Below are 15,949 nucleotides of genomic sequence, written 5' to 3'. Positions count from 1 at the left end.
TGTTTCCAACTTCTTGCTATTGTGAACAAAGCTGCGATAAACAAGGGTGTGCTAACTCTTATATTCTTACCTGTAATTTTTCCAGGAGGTCCATGTTTTGTCGTTTCAGTTGGCTATTGGCCCTCTCCAACTTCTCTAAAGATTCATTATCCTCACAGGGATATGAAGATTCCTGAAGCTCATCCTGCAGTACGTGGTATTCTACTTCATAGGCATGCAACTGTTTTGAAATGTCCATCTCAAAAACCTGTCATGAAAATGCCATGGGTTAGTCTGACCTTTGTATATATACCAAGAAACACATTTTCTTCTGCATGCTCATTTAAGCAGCAGTGTTATACTCAAAAGACTCCCAGTAGGTTTGACTATTTATCTAAGGACAAATCTTACGAGGAGTTCATACCACTAAAATAACGTTTCTGAGTATTTTGCAAACAAAATATTAATAATCTACTACTGAAAAGTTCAAATACACCAGTCGTTCTGCAGGGAAAAGTTGTGACAGTTTCCACAAAGATGTCCAACCTTGGAAACCCAGTACTGTTCTGGTCACAGGCTGGTGATAAGTCAGAAATTACACAGTGGCAATGAGTTTGATTGGCATTTGTTGCTGGGTTGTTTGTTTTTTTGTTGTTTTACTTTTTTCCCCCTATTAGTAACTATCTCCCCGAATGCAGTCTACTACATAAATAATACTTGTTACTAACCTATCACCCCAACGGAGCTCCGGTGGCCCAGCAGTAAGGAGCTGCATTGCCAACCCACAGCCCGTGGTTCAAATCCACCAGCTGCTCCTCAGGAGGAGAATGGAAAAACCTCCTCCTGTGTGATTTACTGCCTCTGAAAACCCACCAGAGGCTCAGTTAGAGGTCCGTTCTGACTCAATAGTACTTAACAACAACAATGGATGACAGAGATGATTTTTGTTAACTGGCAAGTAGAATTGCATAGGCTATTTCTGTAATAATGAGAACGAAAGAAATTTTACTTTATTTGTTAATGGGGCAGGAAGTTTTACAATAAGTATCTATTTGCTACTCTGTTTATTTCCATAGTCTACCACATAGAGAATCTTTAAAATGGCATATCCTGAGCACTGAGAACTTTAAGGAGGATTGTTGCCCTCCCAAATTACTACCAAATAGGAAGAGTATCCTTCAGTTAGAGGACAGGTAACTGCTTCTCAGATTACTGAAGTAGCACATGCCACTCCCACTACAATGTGGGAGGAAAAAGAGCCAATCACATACATAATTTGCATGTGTGTCTGCGTGTACACATATGTGTATGATTTCTGATTGCTCTGTTTTGTCACGGCACATGTGACTGACCTATACACACTACAACTTATCAGTGATTACCAAATCAATCTTAGAATTTAAATAAGGGGATGACTAACATATAGGATCAGCCCACTCAAACTAACAAAAACTTTAATATGTCCATACCATGTAGCTTTAAAGACAACAAACTATATGTACCACAATTAAAAATGTAGGGACAGACACTTTCATCAAAGATTCTGTAGAAGGATCCTGATCAAAATAAAGAAACTGCAAAACAGAACTTCAAATTTTCAGGGAATCTGCATTTCCTGGAGCCCTGGGGGTGGAAGAACTCTTTAAACAATAGTCCTGAAATAAGCTTTAAACCTTAAAACAAAAAAATTATCTGGAAATACTTTTAAAGTAAATAGCTTAGCTGAACTAATGAAGAATGCTCTCCTTCAGTTTGGCATTTCCTCAAAAAGCTGAACATAGAAATTCCCTATGATCCAGCTATTCCACTGGTAGGAACATATCCCAAAGAAATCAGAAATTGGACACAATTGGCAATATGTACACTTATGTTCAGAGCAGTGTTATTCACAATAGCTAAAAAAAAAAAAAAGAAAGAAATGGGAACAGCCCAAATGCCCTTCAACAAATGAATGGATTGAGAAACTGGTACACACACACAATGGAATACTATGCAGCACTAAGGAGTAATTATTTCATAAAGTACTATATTACTTAGGAGAGTCTAGAGAGCATTATGCTGAGTGAAATAATTCAGCCATATAAGGACAAATACTGCATAAAACCATTCGCTAAAATAGGAGAATAACTGAGCAAGATATGTATAAATGTTCAATGGGGAAAAGAGAAGGGAGAGCTGAAAGGGGGAAGGAGGAAAAATCACTGGGATAGCAGAGGTTGGTGGGTGAAGGAGAGAGGTGAAGGAATGGGAAAGGTGCAATAGGGGCTTGAAACTACTGGGTTGCCACAAATGACGGCCAAAGCGAAAAAAAAAGTGTTTCTAAGCATGGTAGTAAATTTAAAAGTGTGTGGCAACGTGTTAATAACAGAGATGAATACTAATTAATTAAATAAAAAATATATGATGACTGTATAAAGCGCCATGTATATAAATGAAGCACAATGTATAGCAATAATTGTCTAAAACACAAAGTAAATGTACAAAACATGATGTATATGAATTATTATATGCAAATAAACAAAAAATAAAAATATAAAAGAATCAGGGTTGGGATAAGACTGAGGAAAACTGGATAAATTATGTATATTGCTTTGAAACAGATGAGGGAGAGAACAGGTTAAAAGCGGTCTATGTTAGGGTATCATGGTTATCACAAGAGTCCACAGTGAAGGTGGCCTAGTGGAGTGCACTCAGGTTGGCGGGGTGGGGGTGGGAGGTGGGGTCGGGTGCGGGAATTGTATACCAATGAAGGAATTTTTCTATTAGTTTTCAAAGAGAAGAGTGAACTTGGGGAGGGAGAGGGGTGGGCAGGGAGAAAAGTACAACAATGAATAAACGGAAATAAAAAATCTGTAAATATTCATTAAAATTAATTTTTTTTTAAAAAAATGTCTTCCTTAAGCATAGTACTTCATTAAGATCTCTATCTGTATAGGGACAAAATGACAACAGTAGCTTCAAAGATTAGACAGGAAATATTAGAAGAAAGTGAGTAAATTATAAAAGAAATAAAAATATTGGTATGGAAACATATTTAATACTATACATGTTTGTAATAAAACACTGTTATACAACAACATGCACAGCACCATTCTAATTGCATATGTAAAACTGCATATATATTCATGTATGTATATATGCAGAAAGATGAACATGAAAGATTTAAGAAGATTAACATCTCACTCAACATGTTCATATTTATGTCTGTTTTTATTTTTTTATCTTGTGCTCTTTCTACATTATTTGCATTTTTTATGATAACAAATAAAGCTCATCAAACGCTCCTTCAGTAACAGGAGTTCATTCTAAAGCTAATCAACTCTAATTGCTAGAAAATTCTCTCTAACATCAAGTCCACATTTGCCTGCCTACAAATTTCTTCTATTAATCCTAGTAATGATCTCTAAACTAGGCAATTCCCTCACTCATTCAAGAAGAGGAGTGATTTGATTTCAAATATCATCTCTCTTGGAAAAGCACAATCTTTCACCAACAGCTAAAATGTTACTCTTGAAGAATTCACACATAAGCAAATAGGAAAATAATAAGCTTTTAGATTTACAGAGCATTTTAACATACAAAAACTTTTTAACAGTATAATCACTTTTACATACAAAAACATTTATGGCATAATCTGATTATGACCTATAATCTAGGTAATTTACCTCTGATTGTTATGCTATGCAATGGTAAGAAAATTGTATGGTCATAAAATGATAGTTTATCTTTACATGCATTAAATACATAAAAATTCTCTAACTTAATTGCTTACATTTGCTCCTTAAAATAATATGAATGTGTAATAGGACCACTTACTATCATTACTACTATTTTATCTCATTTAGGAGGAAACTGTGACTCAAAAGTTTGTGACGAGCTCAAAGTTACACAGCTAGTCAATGGTAGGATCTAGAAGAAAATGTCAAATTCTTTTTCTCCTGCTCTAAATTCAGTCTTTATTTTTTTACCTTAATGGGGTCCAAAGAAGCTATGGTAGTCCAGTCTGTAGTAAACTGTGCCGCTAACCCAAACGCCAGGCCTCTCTGGTGGTCTGAATCCCCAGCAGCTCTAAGGGATAAAGATGGGCAATCTTCTCCAAAATTATTTACAGCCTCTGTAAACCTGCTGGAGGGTCCACTATGAGTCGGTTTGGACTGTCAACAATGAGGTCTTTTTATTTTTTTCTTTTCTGTAAGGGCCTCCAGAACTCTGGTCAACATTTGTCTTGCTCTTAAAGCATGGCTGCCTCATCTTTAAACCTCACCTTACACTTGTTCCTTTCATCTGAACAACATCCAAATATAACCACCGTTTACCTTGTCAGCAGGAAAGACCAGGGATTAGATGGACAAATGGTGTACTTTCCATTTGCTTCCTAGAGTAAGTCTCGGCCTTCTTCCACGCTGCTCTGTCCTGGGAGGCCGAGCCCTTTGAACAGCATTCCTCACACTGCCCCTCCAGCTGTCCAATGGGAAGGGCCAGCAGAGATCAGCAGGATGGCTAATGGGAAGTGCCAGAAGACCAGTAGGGAATAGCCAATGGGAAGGGCCAGCAGGGGATCAGGAAGCAGGAGAAAGAGGACTGTGGGTTCATTCTGTACTCCTTTTCTGATCAATCCCACCCACCTTCACAGTCCCCCCTCCGTATCTCTGGATCTCAGCGTATGTGGTTAACACTATCATACCCTCTTTTCCCTTCTCAGTGTCAGGGACATGAACAACTTCTTTCTGTGTCTAGTTTCTGAACACCAGGACAGTAATTCTTAATTCTCTTAATCCTACCTACACCTCTGAGTTGTTTTTGTTTGTCTCTTTTAAAGCCTTCATTTGAATAATCAGAAGCAGACTCCTTCCTAATTTGACTTATGTATCAAATATCTTCAGGACTCTCAAAAGTTCTCAGATATTGTTCCATTCTGCAACCAACGAACTAGAGTTCAGGAAATTAAGGTAAACAGTAAATAAAAGAACTAACAGATGACACATACTCAAATAAGTTTCTAGGCTTTCTAATTCCAAAGCCCATACATGGACTCCTTGTAGATTTAAAAAGAAAATCAATAATATTTACAGCGGCAAGTGGGTCTCATTATTTCTCACTTCCTAACTCTGCCTGTTCATCCCAGTCTTACTGTTAGTTTGAATTGAAAAGTGTCCTAACAACTCATGACATAGCACTAAACCACTTTTCCTGTGTGTGGCCAAGGTCACAATGAAGAAGTAACTGAATTTTAAAAAAGCAGATATAGCAACACTTATCAAGCAAAACCACATTTTATGCCAAAAAGTTTCATATATAATCAGGAGAGAAAGTGCTAGGCCATCTTGTAGCTTACTCTGATTATCCAGTCGTACCTGGGTAATAATTTTTTCCATTTCAGATGTATTCATGTCAGGGAGAGTGTTTTTCAGAAACTCGACAATATTTTCAAAGCTTTCACATTCCATTATGAGTGCCTCTTGACTATTCAGCAGGCTGAGAGCAACCTTAAAAATAACGTCAGTTCCCTGAAGAAAAATTATATCTAAGGACAAGAAAGAGAATTTTCATCATTAATATGATATATCCATTGTGAATACATGCTTTTTGTTGTAAAGATATGCTTTTTTTTGCACTTTGTTTTTCTCAATTACAACAGGACTAGAGACTAAGTAAAAAAAAATTCGATCGAAACTAACTAGACTGAAATTTTCTTTTCAATATGAGTGAAAAAAAATTATGTTCAGATATTTCTTTTACCTATTTAGAATTCTTAAACTCAAGATTTTGTTTGGTTTTGTTTTTTAAAGGTAAATTATATAACTAGAGATTTTCCTATGTATTTTATCTATAATTTTTAATGCCAAATGTCCTGGAACTGATAAATAAGAATAGGTTACTTACTCTCAGAGATGCTTACCCAACAGCAATTTTTATTCACAACAGGGATTAAAAAACAAATCAACATAACCAATGACTACTATTTAAATGCTAATTACCATAATAAGAAAGTAAACGAACCAGTTAATATGTAATTAAAGCTATATGAGAACAGAAAATTAAAAAGAAAAAAACTCTAAAAGAAAATCAAAACAAATCTATAACCTAAATTAAAAGTGCACTCTGCTTCCTAACAAATATAAGCATGTGATAGTTTTCAAAAGTACCCTGTATCTTTATTTGAAAGTTTCTCTCAATCTACATTAATCTTCAACACATATAGAGCAAATTGCAAAATGGTGATTTCTAAGTTGGTAGCTCTGTTTCCTTGCATTTCTTCTTTCCTGACAATCTCTACTCTTTACTAAACTGGGGAGGGGGAAGGGAGAGAAGGAAATTGAACAACTAAAGAAAAGTGAGCCTGCATCATTCATCCTCTCATAGCCAGAAAGAGTCATGAAAATATTTGTTTCTTGAACTCTGATATCAAGATTCCAAAGCTGAGTCAAAAGGAGATGCCTCAGAATATTACTTTGAGTACTCTGAGAAGAAAGAAAATAATTACAGATTTAAACACTCATGTAGAAGACCCAAAAACAAGGAGCCAAATGCCACTTGATTAGGAAATTCAGATATGTTCCATAAGTAAGAGAAATCAGATGCATATTTAATTAACTGCATTTGTATTTTATTCTTTTTGCTGTTCTCTGTCTATAGATTTTATTACCATTTCTTGTTGTTAGATGCCCTGGAGTCCAGTATGACTCATGGTGACCCTATGAACAATGGATCTGAACCTTGTTCTATCTCGCACTGTGCTCATAACCTCAGACACACTCAAGCCCATTTGCCGTAGTTCTACAAATGCGGCATGTTTTTAAAAAGCTCCAAATTCACACTGTCCAATAAGAAAGTCACTAACCTCATAACCTGGAATATGAATACATATTATACACATATCCTCAAATCAATAATTCCTTCAAATAATAGATTTCCCCTTACTATTCTCTGATATTTTCTATTTTTTTTTTAAAGTACTGGTAAAGGCTCAGAACTTAGTCAATATTTAAAATCTGTAAACTGACTTGAACTTACAGTATCTATTACAGATAGAGTGTCTATAGCAATAAGCGCAAACACTGCAGGGACAATGACTGCAGGGAGGCCACAGGACTGGACGTTTCCTTTTCTAGTACATAAAATTGTTGAATCAGAATCTACTCAAGGCATCTTCTAACAACACCATGGTGGATACTAGCTATTCTGACCCTGGCTACCAGATAGAGGTGCTGAATATAAAAACTGTGCACATCCTTTCTGAGGCCACTGAGGTCCCAAGCATATTAGAATAAACCGCACTAGTAAACTGCTGGGAGAGGTTTGTTGTTGTTATTTGATCTCTTTGATTCCTAAATGACTTGGACAAACTTAACTAAAAACTCAGGAATCGACTTAATGGTCCCCAAAAGGCAACACAATATTAGATAGTAAGAAATGACTTTGAATTGTGGTGTTGGTGAAGAGCACTGAATACACACCTTGGACGGCCAAAAGAATGAGCAAATCTCTACTGGAGCAAGTGCGACACGGAGCTCCCCTGAGGGAATTATGGTGAAACTGGGTCACTTCAGGCATGTGGTTAGGAGTGGTCAGTCCTTGGGAAATTATATCTTGTTTGGAAAGGGTTATTGTCAGCAAAAGAAAGGAAGACCCTTAACAAGAGGGACTGACACAGTGTTTGCAACCTGAGCATGCAGAAAATCACAAGGATGGCACGGGACAGAATAAGGTTTCCATCTGTTCCTCATAAAGTTGTTATGCATCATCGACTCCATGCAGCCACAATAACAGAAAGGCATCACGCCAAGCCACACTGTCCTCTTGTTCTTGGTGTCTAACACTGTGACTGAATATGGCAGGTTCTCAGAAGATTGTCCCTGGGCTATGTGGTCTCAGAAACCTGCTACGAACAACGTACCGGCATGAAAGGAGAAATAGCATTTGAGCAATAAAACAGGAATCAAAGCTGTCTTGCTAACAACAAAATGTCAGTTTAACAAGGGACAGATCCTTGGAGAAGGACATCATGCTTAGAAGGGTGGAAGGGACAACGCAGGAAAGGAAGACCCCAGACGAGACGGATTGATACAGTAACTGGGACGCTGGGGGTTGGTGTGTCGGAGACTGGCCCAGGACAGGGCAGGGCAAAGAGCTGCTGTCACAGGGTCACTATGGGTCGCTGGCAATTCGACGGCACATAACAACAACAACATTACCAAGTACATGAATTTTGGTGGTTTTATCAACCCAGTTGAAGAAAATTCTCCTCTGAATTCTACATCTGGCTTGGGGTGGGGGGCGGAGGGGAGATGGAGAAGCAGCAAACTTGTATATTAAAATTAGAAAACTATATAGAATATGTTCAGATTGAAATATAATTTTTAAAAAGTATCCACTGATTCTAGGCATACATGAAAAGTCTACCACAGCTTACTCCCACACGAGGGCCCTAGTCTTCATTTTCTTCTCTTCCCCATTTAATTTAATACCAATATGGTTTCAAAATCCTACCTGAATAGAGTCAGGTACATTTATTACACTCATCAGCAGTTCCCTGGTCTGCTAAGACAACTTCCTAGTGTGACATGGTAACACAACCAGGGAACCACCCAGTTATAATGTATACTCCTTGGAAACAGTGTGACTTGAACACAATCACTGCTTACCAAAAACTCGGGCTACAAATCCTAATGGAAACTGAGAGGCAAACAAGGTGAGGAACCAGGGGGCAGCGTACAGACTGGGGCTGATCTCGTTCTCCTCCAGATGGTTGTAGAGTTCTCTGTGATAGTCATGAAGGAGCCTCGACAGCTGGTACATTTGGATCTAAAGTTAATGCGGAGAAGAAAAAAAAAGAATGTTATGTATGGATCTGACTGTACATAAAAGACACTATTTTTATTTCAGTGTATTTATTCAAATTAATTTCAAATATTTAGCACATTCACATAATCTCAGGGAGCTCTGGTGGCCTAATGGTAAAAAGCTCCTTTGCAATCCCAAAGATACATAGTTCAAATCCATCAGATGTTCCACAAGGAAAAGATGGACAATCTCCTCCTGTGTGATTTACTGACTCTGAAAAGCTGCTGGAGGTCAGCTATGAGTTGGTTCCAAATCAATGGTACACAACAGTAACAACATCAATATTTAACATTAATAATTTAAACTTGTATTCTAAGTTTGTTATTTTTACAAGTTAAAGATGAATAGTGGTTTCTTGTTATCAGCTTAAAATTATGGAGTGGGGATTATAAACCATTGTATTAAATCTAGTAGTATTTCTTTTATTAACAGAAAGAATCAAAACAGTACCTTCTACCAAATAGTTAGCTCTATGGAAATATATTAAAATAACCAACATATACTATGACTCCAACAGCTGTTATTTTCATTATCACAAAACTAAAAATCAAAGAGACCCCTTTGGCCCTGAAGGGTAAAAATACTAGAGGATACACAGAACCATAGAAAAATATTTATTTGACCCTTATCTACAACATGTATCTCCAGGAACCAAGTTTCCACACAAACTATAAAAGGAAGAAATTAAGGAGCCACAGGAAGTCATCGCCTATGAAATAAGCAGCTTAGCTGGAGTCAAACTTTACGTTTTTTAAAAATGAGATTACTGTCTCAGTAATTCATGTTCAAAGTCTCATGCATTTTCTGTGGGCCATTTATATCCTAAGATTAGGCACAATAGGTTTCTGTCAAGAGAAGACGAATAGGTATTTGGCACACAGAGAAAGTACAGAAATCTGAACAGCATAATATAAAAGAAGTCTATCATCAGAGGTTTGTCCCCACAGTCAGCTGTTAGCATGGTACAGAAAACTTCAGGACAGGGCACTAATAGAAATAATAATCCAGGATCTTGCTTTTTCTTTCTATTTCTTAAATCAGGGCTTGGGAATTTTGCTTCCCTCAAGGTATACATTGTGACCATGGCTTCCTTATTTTTTTTCCAGCAAATAAAAACATAATTCAAGCTTTGAAAGGAGGCACTGATTATAAAATTCAAGGAGTATGGACTTGCTGTGCCAACCCAAAGGCAGGTGATTTGAATCTACCAGCTTCTCCAAGGGAGAACGATGAGCTTTCTCCTCCTGTGTGATTTACAGCTTTTAAAAGCTTACAGAAGAGTCAGGCATGAGTCGGTTCCAAGTCCATGGCACATAACAACAAGCCGAGAAAATAATTCTTCAGTATTATCCAATAGGTAAAAGACAAATGTTCATATGGGTGAGGAAAAACTTGAGGAAGAGAGGAGGAGGCTCAGAGGAAAGATGAGAAGGGACGGAACCAAACTAAATATGTCAAGCTGCTAACCGAAAGATGATTGGTTCAAATATACCAGCTGTTTGTAAGGAGGAAAAGGAGGTATTTTGTTCCCATGAAGCATTACAGCATTGGATGCTGAGGGAGTGTCCACCACGCTGAGTCAGAAGGGACTTTATGGCAGTGGGTTTGGTTTTGGTAAGATTTCAGAAAAAAGATATGCATGCACTTAAATGCAAGAGATAATAAAAACAAGTATGACACAACAGAGATACTTGAAGGCAGAAGAAGCTGCTCATTTCACAGAGAAGCAAAGCAGGCAGAGAGCTGGCAGTGCCCACACCCACACACAGCACGGCAAGAACTCAGAATCCTAACTGCTCTCTCCACATCTGTGGCTGCACCCATCACAAAAGGTATCGCATGTGTGCTTCTGAATATCTATCATGTGGACAAAAGATACTAACTTCCTTCTCTAGAAAGTAGAAGAGCACACGTCTCCCTTTATAAACCCAAAACATCCATTTTCCTACAAGATTCTTAATGTTGTGGCCTTTTGGAATGCTGACACAAAAGATTTCAAAACATTTACCTAATTGTACATGTAAAATATTTCTTGCTAATTGTAGATCATAGTATATGAATGTGGGGGAAAAAAACCCCAAAGCCAAAACTCCACTTGCAAGAATTTTTTTATTAAACTGGTAAGGAATATGTAAATAGAAAAAGTATTGTATTTTTAAACTGATAGCTGCATCTACCTTTCTGTGAACCAAATCAAATACTACCCATAGGTATTTTCCATTATTTGAAATTGTAAAGATGGTTCCAATATCTCATTGCCATCAAGTCTGTTCTGAGTAATAGCTGATAAGCCACTCAGTTTCCAAGGCTGTGAAGTGAACAGGAGAAGGGGGCCCATCTTTCTCTAGTTGCTGCCGGTGGATTCACACTACCAGCGAGGTGCAGCCTTTGCGTTAACAGTGCAACTCCCTGCAGACCAGCAGGTTGAGGAAAAGGGAGGAAGGATGAGTTGAAATTTTGTTCAGGTAATGCACACACTCAGGCACCCATCACCTTCCTTGGTTGGCTTGTTTATTCAAGTAAGAAACTGTATAGAAATGTTATTCTGCATACGAATGTAATTTATTCACTGTGTTAGGTGTCATCAAATCAAACACAACTCAAGGAGACCCTGTAGACAGCAGAGCTGAATCCTGCCCTGTCCTGCATGTTACCCACAGCCTCTGATCGAGTCCATCCATATGGCCACTGTGTCAATCCATCTGGGGGAGGGTCTTCCTCTTTATGGCTGACCTTTCACCTTTTCTAGACATTTCTCGGTTTAGCATAATCCCAAATCCCTGGTAAAACAACCAATTAAAACATGCCTCTACAGGGAGTCAAGTCTCAAAGCAATAGGCACCAATTTCTCAGTGTGGTTTACTTTTTGGGGAGGGTGCTGGGGCTAACACTTCCGGTAGGGGTTTCCTCATGAAGGTGTCCCTCACCTGCAGCGACATCATGTCAGGCCTGTACTGCTTGCGGAAGCCGAGGTCATACATGAGGAACTTCAGCATTTCAAAGGCTTGCTCCTCACGCATGTGCAGAAGCAGGACGCCAGCCACGAAGCTGATTCCCTGGCAGTACCCCACTTCTTTGTCCAGCAACGAATAGGCTTTCAGGAGATTAAAGAGCGACAGCTGCCCTGCACCAAGCTGCACTGAAAAGTAAGGGTGGGTAGGAAATGTCCTTCCTGCAGGGGAAAAGAAAAAAAGTATTTGTGAGAAGCCCTGGTTCTTTGGAAATCATAGTAAATTGCACTGCAGGGGCTCCAGGGGCAAAGGAAATGCTCTATTCAGAAGCTGTGGGTGACCTGGAGTACCTCATCCAGGGAACAAAGAATCTCTCTCCAAAGCAGGCAACCCCTCACCTGTCAGTGGAGGCCTGTGTGTTGCTACAATGATGTTGAGTGAAGCATCCAGACTAAAGTGGATCAGAATGAAAGGCCTGGTGAGTTGCTTCTAGAGATCAGCCAGTGAAGACCCTACAAATCACAACTATTCACTATGCAAAAGATCATGTCAGTCTGGGCGGTATTTTGTTCCATTGGACCTTGGGTCACCAGGCGTAAGGGGTGACTCTGCACAGCTCACAGCAGCAACTTACCATCAAGTCACAATGCAGAGAGTTCCAGGGCCCTTCTAGTCACCACAAAATCACTGGATGAGACTAGGTATGTGCTTATGGCCCACCCAGGGGATAGAACAGCTTTCCTTATGCAAATAAGGTGACTGGAAAGCTTGTGGGGATGTTGTTGTTGTTAGGTGCCATCAGGTCCAATATGACTTATAGAGACTCTATGAACAACAGATCTGAACCCTGCCCTATCCTGTGCCATCATCATCTCTGACACACTCAAGCCCACTGCTGCAGTCACTGTGTCAGTCCAGCTGAGAGTCGTCCTTTCTTCCACCACCCTCCTGTTTTTAGCATGATGTCCCTCTCCAAGGAATGACCTCTCCTAGCAACATACCCAAAATATGTGAGACAAAGTTTTATCATCTTTGTCTCCAAGGAGCACTCTGGCTGCACCTTTTCCAAGACATATCTGTTTGTTCTTTAGGTACGCTGAAGTTTCGTAAGGAATTGGTCAGTTTTGCCATCTTGCTCTATTTAAAAGGGGTCACTGGAGAGCAGTATGCTGAGTGAACTAACTTAGTCCCAGAAGGATCAATGCTTTATAAAATCATTATTGTAGAGTAAGTGTGAGGATACAAGGGGTGGGGAGCAGAGCGGTGAGGATAGGCAGTGGGGTGCTAATCATAGGGATGCACAGTTCAATGCGGGTGTGAATGAAATGAGAAGGATCTTGTGTGAAAAACAATATATTCACATTTTATAAATAAATCAGCATAGTTTTTTTTTTTAAAAAAAGCTTACACAACAAAAAAAAATAGAATCATTCCAGAAGTTGGCAGGGGACCTCACTACCACCAAGGAAACATTTAGGAGTGGAATATATCCTTTGAACCCAGGTTTCCCATACTAAGTTACATCTAGACTCAAAAGACAGAGCTGTAAAACTGGAGATTGTATGAAATGTCAGCCACATGAGATGCCCAAGTAAGGCTTATCCACTCACGTAGGGGGAGAGCTGAGCCCTTTGAGTAGGATGCTTCCTGAAGAATGCTGGGCCTCTGGGCACGTATTGCTGGAGCTCAAGGGCTTGGTAACACTGAGCTGTTCCTGTAACTTGTAACTGAGCTTAGAAGGACAATGTCATAGCATTTTTATGTACGTCCAATCTCCACATATATGTGATGGGGACGCGCATTATGGTAAGCAGCATTCATTTCCTTAAAAAACTAAAAGCCACTAACCAAGGACACCTCAAGGAGATAAAATAACGTAAACTCATTGTTGTCAAGCTGTAACCAATTCCTAGCTGACCTCCAGTGGTTCTTCAGACACTATAAATTGCACAAAGGAGATGGCCTATTTTTTTCTTCCAGAGCATCTGGTAGATCTGAACCGCTTGGCAGCACAGTTCCTTATTCACTAGGCCACGAGACTCCCTATTACAAGGAGAGACCCTGGAGAACACTAAATTTATTCTGTCTATAAATGCAATTCACACAGAAACTATCCTTTAACTGAAATCACAATTCTATGAGACAGGTAACTTTAAAAGATGGGGCTGGGTGAGGGAAATTGAAAGAATTTGTTCTTAAAAACAATGTATTCGAATTTTGTAGATTAACTAGTAGAAAATTTTTTTAAAATGTGTTGTTGTTATGTGCTGTCGAGTCGTTTGCGACTCATAGCGACACTATGTACAACAGCCCTAAACCCTGCTCTATCCTGTGCCAATCGCATTGCCTCTGACACACCCCTCCCGATTACCCCAGTCACTGAATCAATCCATCTCACAGAGGGTCTTCCCCTCCCGTGCTGTCCCTCTACCCTACCAAGCATGATGTCCCTCTCCAAGGACCTGTCTCTCCTTGCAACATGTCCAAAGTATGTCAGACAAAGCCCCAGAATCCTTGCCTCCAAGGAGTAGCCTGGTTTAACCCTCTCTAGGATGAATCTGTTTGTTTTCTTGGCAGTCCATGGTACATTCAATACTCTTCACCAGCACCACAGCTCAAAGGCATCAATTCTCCTTCTATCCTCCCTAGTCATTGTCCAGCTCTCTGATGCATAACAAGTGATTGCAAAGCCTATGGCCTGTATCAGGCGCACCTTCGTCTCCAAAGAGACACTGTTGCTCCTGAGTACTTTAGAGAGGTCCCTAACAGCAGACTTTCCCATCGCGATACGCTTTTTTATTTCCTGACTGCTGGTGCCAAGAGTGTTGACTGTGGAGCCAAGCAAACTGAAGCTGTGAACAATCTCAATCTCTTTGCCATCCATCCTGATACTAGCAATTGTTCCAGTGGTGAGAATCTTTGTCTTCTTGACATTGAGCCTCAGTCCATACTGAAGGCTGCAGTCCTTGACCTTCTGCAGTAAGTGCATGGGGTCCTCCATTAAAAATATTTGTTTCTGCTTTTTTGTAATTTGGCACTGAAAAGATATTTTCTTCTTAGACAGAAAAGGTTGTTTTGTTTTACATTTGATTTATCTATCTATCTTTCCTTCAAGAAACATACCCACTTCTCACTTATTGGCATGGTTAGTTTACAAAGACTGGTCATTTTATGAAATTGGTGTTAAGGGAAAATGGAGGATTTTTTTAAACATTAAGTTACAAAAGGGAGGATGACTGTATATAATTACATAACTATCTATCTATGCATAACTAATCTATGTTGTTGTTGTTGTTGACTGCTGTCGAGTCAAGGTCAACTCATAGTGATTTTATGAACAAAAGACCCAATGCCTTTCCATCGCTATCATTGTTTCTCCAAGTTCATAGAGTTTCCAGAGGCATGTGGTTTAGGAAGTGAATGCCACTCCTGTTTCCCAACCTGTTTTACAACCGGGAGCTCCACAAAACATTGTACATAATGGGAAACTATTCTGGTATTTGATATTTCCATGCCACAAGGTTCAGACATCTCAGTAAACCCATGTTACTTTATACAGCACATTGGCAAAGAGTGATGTGCAAAGTGGAAGAGTGTTCCTCCAGATATAACAGCACAAGTCATAGCACAGATATAACCATTAGCAATGGTTAGGTGTTGTCGAGTCGAATACGACACAGAGAAAGCTTTGCACAAAAGACCTGAACTCTGTTCTATAATTAACATCATTTCTGTACATTTATAAGAGAGTCTGTAGAGTTTCCAGAGGCACCTAGTTTAGAAAGTGGATGCTACTCTGCTTCTAATCAATCTGGAAGCTCATCCAAACATTGTACATAATGGGCAACTATTATGATATTTGACATGACTATAAAATAGTGTTTTCAGCGTCACAGCAACTCCAAGTTGTTCAGTACAGCAAATACACAAATGATTGCTGTGTCTTTCAAAAGACTATTCTTCTGAAACTAATAGGATTTTAAAGCCACACCCTTGAGCAGGCTGAGGCCCCTAGTCTAAGGTGTAAGGCCACCCATTGTTGAAGGAGAGAAAGAACAGTAACACACAACAAAAGGACCCCAGAAACTTCCCTTGCCTGACTGCCACCAAGACGAGACCTATACATAACTAATAAAAATTATAATAATTTTATAACAATAACCTTTAAAGTCTTT

At 39.1% G+C, this 15,949-nt stretch overlaps 1 protein-coding gene across 4 annotated transcripts in view; it reads right to left on the bottom strand.

The window, feature by feature from the left end:
- TBC1D4 (TBC1 domain family, member 4) overlaps positions 1-15,949 on the bottom strand; it is a 262,787-nt gene that overhangs the window by 3,809 nt on the left and 243,029 nt on the right. For all 4 annotated transcript variants that reach the window (XM_006882703.1, XM_006882704.1, XM_006882706.1 and 1 more), the window contains 4 exons: positions 11,751-11,995; positions 8,625-8,784; positions 5,334-5,503; positions 71-247 (listed from right to left, as the gene is read on the bottom strand). In XM_006882703.1, coding sequence (XP_006882765.1) covers positions 71-247; positions 5,334-5,503; positions 8,625-8,784; positions 11,751-11,995 — 752 coding nt within the window. The remainder of the gene's footprint in view (positions 1-70; positions 248-5,333; positions 5,504-8,624; positions 8,785-11,750; positions 11,996-15,949) is intronic.

This window comes from Elephantulus edwardii, unplaced genomic scaffold (genome assembly GCF_000299155.1).
Source record: "Elephantulus edwardii isolate Elephantulus edwardi_28Jun2011 unplaced genomic scaffold, EleEdw1.0 scaffold00023, whole genome shotgun sequence".
NCBI lineage: Eukaryota > Metazoa > Chordata > Mammalia > Macroscelidea > Macroscelididae > Elephantulus > Elephantulus edwardii.
This window is presented reverse-complemented; position numbering and strand designations above follow the sequence as displayed.